This window comes from Camelina sativa, chromosome 20, assembly GCF_000633955.1.
Source record: "Camelina sativa cultivar DH55 chromosome 20, Cs, whole genome shotgun sequence".
Classification (NCBI taxonomy): domain Eukaryota; kingdom Viridiplantae; phylum Streptophyta; class Magnoliopsida; order Brassicales; family Brassicaceae; genus Camelina; species Camelina sativa.
This window is the reverse complement of record NC_025704.1, coordinates 12,733,425-12,734,503: the sequence shown is the minus strand read 5'-3', so window position 1 is coordinate 12,734,503 and position 1,079 is coordinate 12,733,425. Positions and strand designations below refer to the sequence as shown.

The following is a 1,079-nucleotide window of genomic DNA, read 5'->3' as shown; positions in this document are numbered from 1 at the left end:
ATAATAGCACTGGCGTTTGCATTGTTGTTTGAGGCTGCGATTTCTTGGATCCGGCTTATATAGTCTTTGTAATGTTCAAGCTGTTGCGGCAACGATATTGCACTCTTCATAATCAGCAATGAAATTAAGTAAGAAGACGTTCTCAATTATTAAGATTCAAATTATTGTTAGACGACAAATAAATAAATAAAGAGCAAAAAAAATGGTACTAACGTAGAGCTTGGCTGTGCCATCGTAATAACCGGAGGCTGCAGAGGCAAAGTTAGCTCCAGTCAAAAGGTTTTTTCCTTTTGCCTTTTTGCTTAGATAAGCTTGTGGGTATGATGTGAATCCAAGATTCTCAGCTGCACAATTGATCATTATATTACTATAATATCATATGTGTATGCATGTACACATAAACATGCACACATATCGACCTAATGCATGTACATTGTTTTCTTCGTCTTTCATCCTAAATAAATTGTTTACTTTACTTCACCCCCATGCAAATACAATCCAGCAACTAGTTTTGGTTTTTAACTCCAAGTTTGAAGAAATTATTATCAAGTCATGGCTCTTAATTTTCTACTTTTAGTTTTCAATCCTTGCTAGAAATCATCAATTGACATCAATATATGCTGCATGTGGAACGATTACTCTCAGGAATATTTAACTAAACAGTCCTGCATCAATTCACAAAACTAGATCATCATGTTTGAGTACACATGCATGTATGTCTAAATACTATATGCTGTCAATCAGACGGTTATTTGGATGAGAAATGAGTATATACGCATGCATGCATTATGCATATATGTCACTGTGTCTATCATTCGAATAAATGGAAGAATATAAGAAATAAGAAATGAAGAAGTACCGGTGAAGTCAGTAGCTAACTTTCCATTGCAGAAGCGTCCGGTGGGTTTATGGGTTGTGAAGTCTCTTCCATAAGGAGGAAAATTAGCTTTAACGATTGTGTAGATATCATTGTTGTTTCCAACATCAACCACCGAATCACCAAAGATGAACATGGATGGAACCAGTGGCTGTGCCTCCATCACCACCATTAGCTCAAGAAACATTAAAGACCCTACCAT

The 1,079-nt window shown here is 36.1% G+C and overlaps 1 protein-coding gene across 1 annotated transcript in view; it reads right to left on the bottom strand.

The window, feature by feature from the left end:
- Positions 1 to 1,079, bottom strand: part of LOC104772471 (GDSL esterase/lipase At5g22810-like) — a 2,146-nt gene extending 1,067 nt beyond the window's left edge. The window contains exons 1-2 of the mRNA XM_019241861.1: positions 860 to 1,079; positions 214 to 344 (exon numbers count right to left, since the gene is read on the bottom strand). Coding sequence (XP_019097406.1) covers positions 214 to 344; positions 860 to 1,079 — 351 coding nt within the window. The remainder of the gene's footprint in view (positions 1 to 213; positions 345 to 859) is intronic.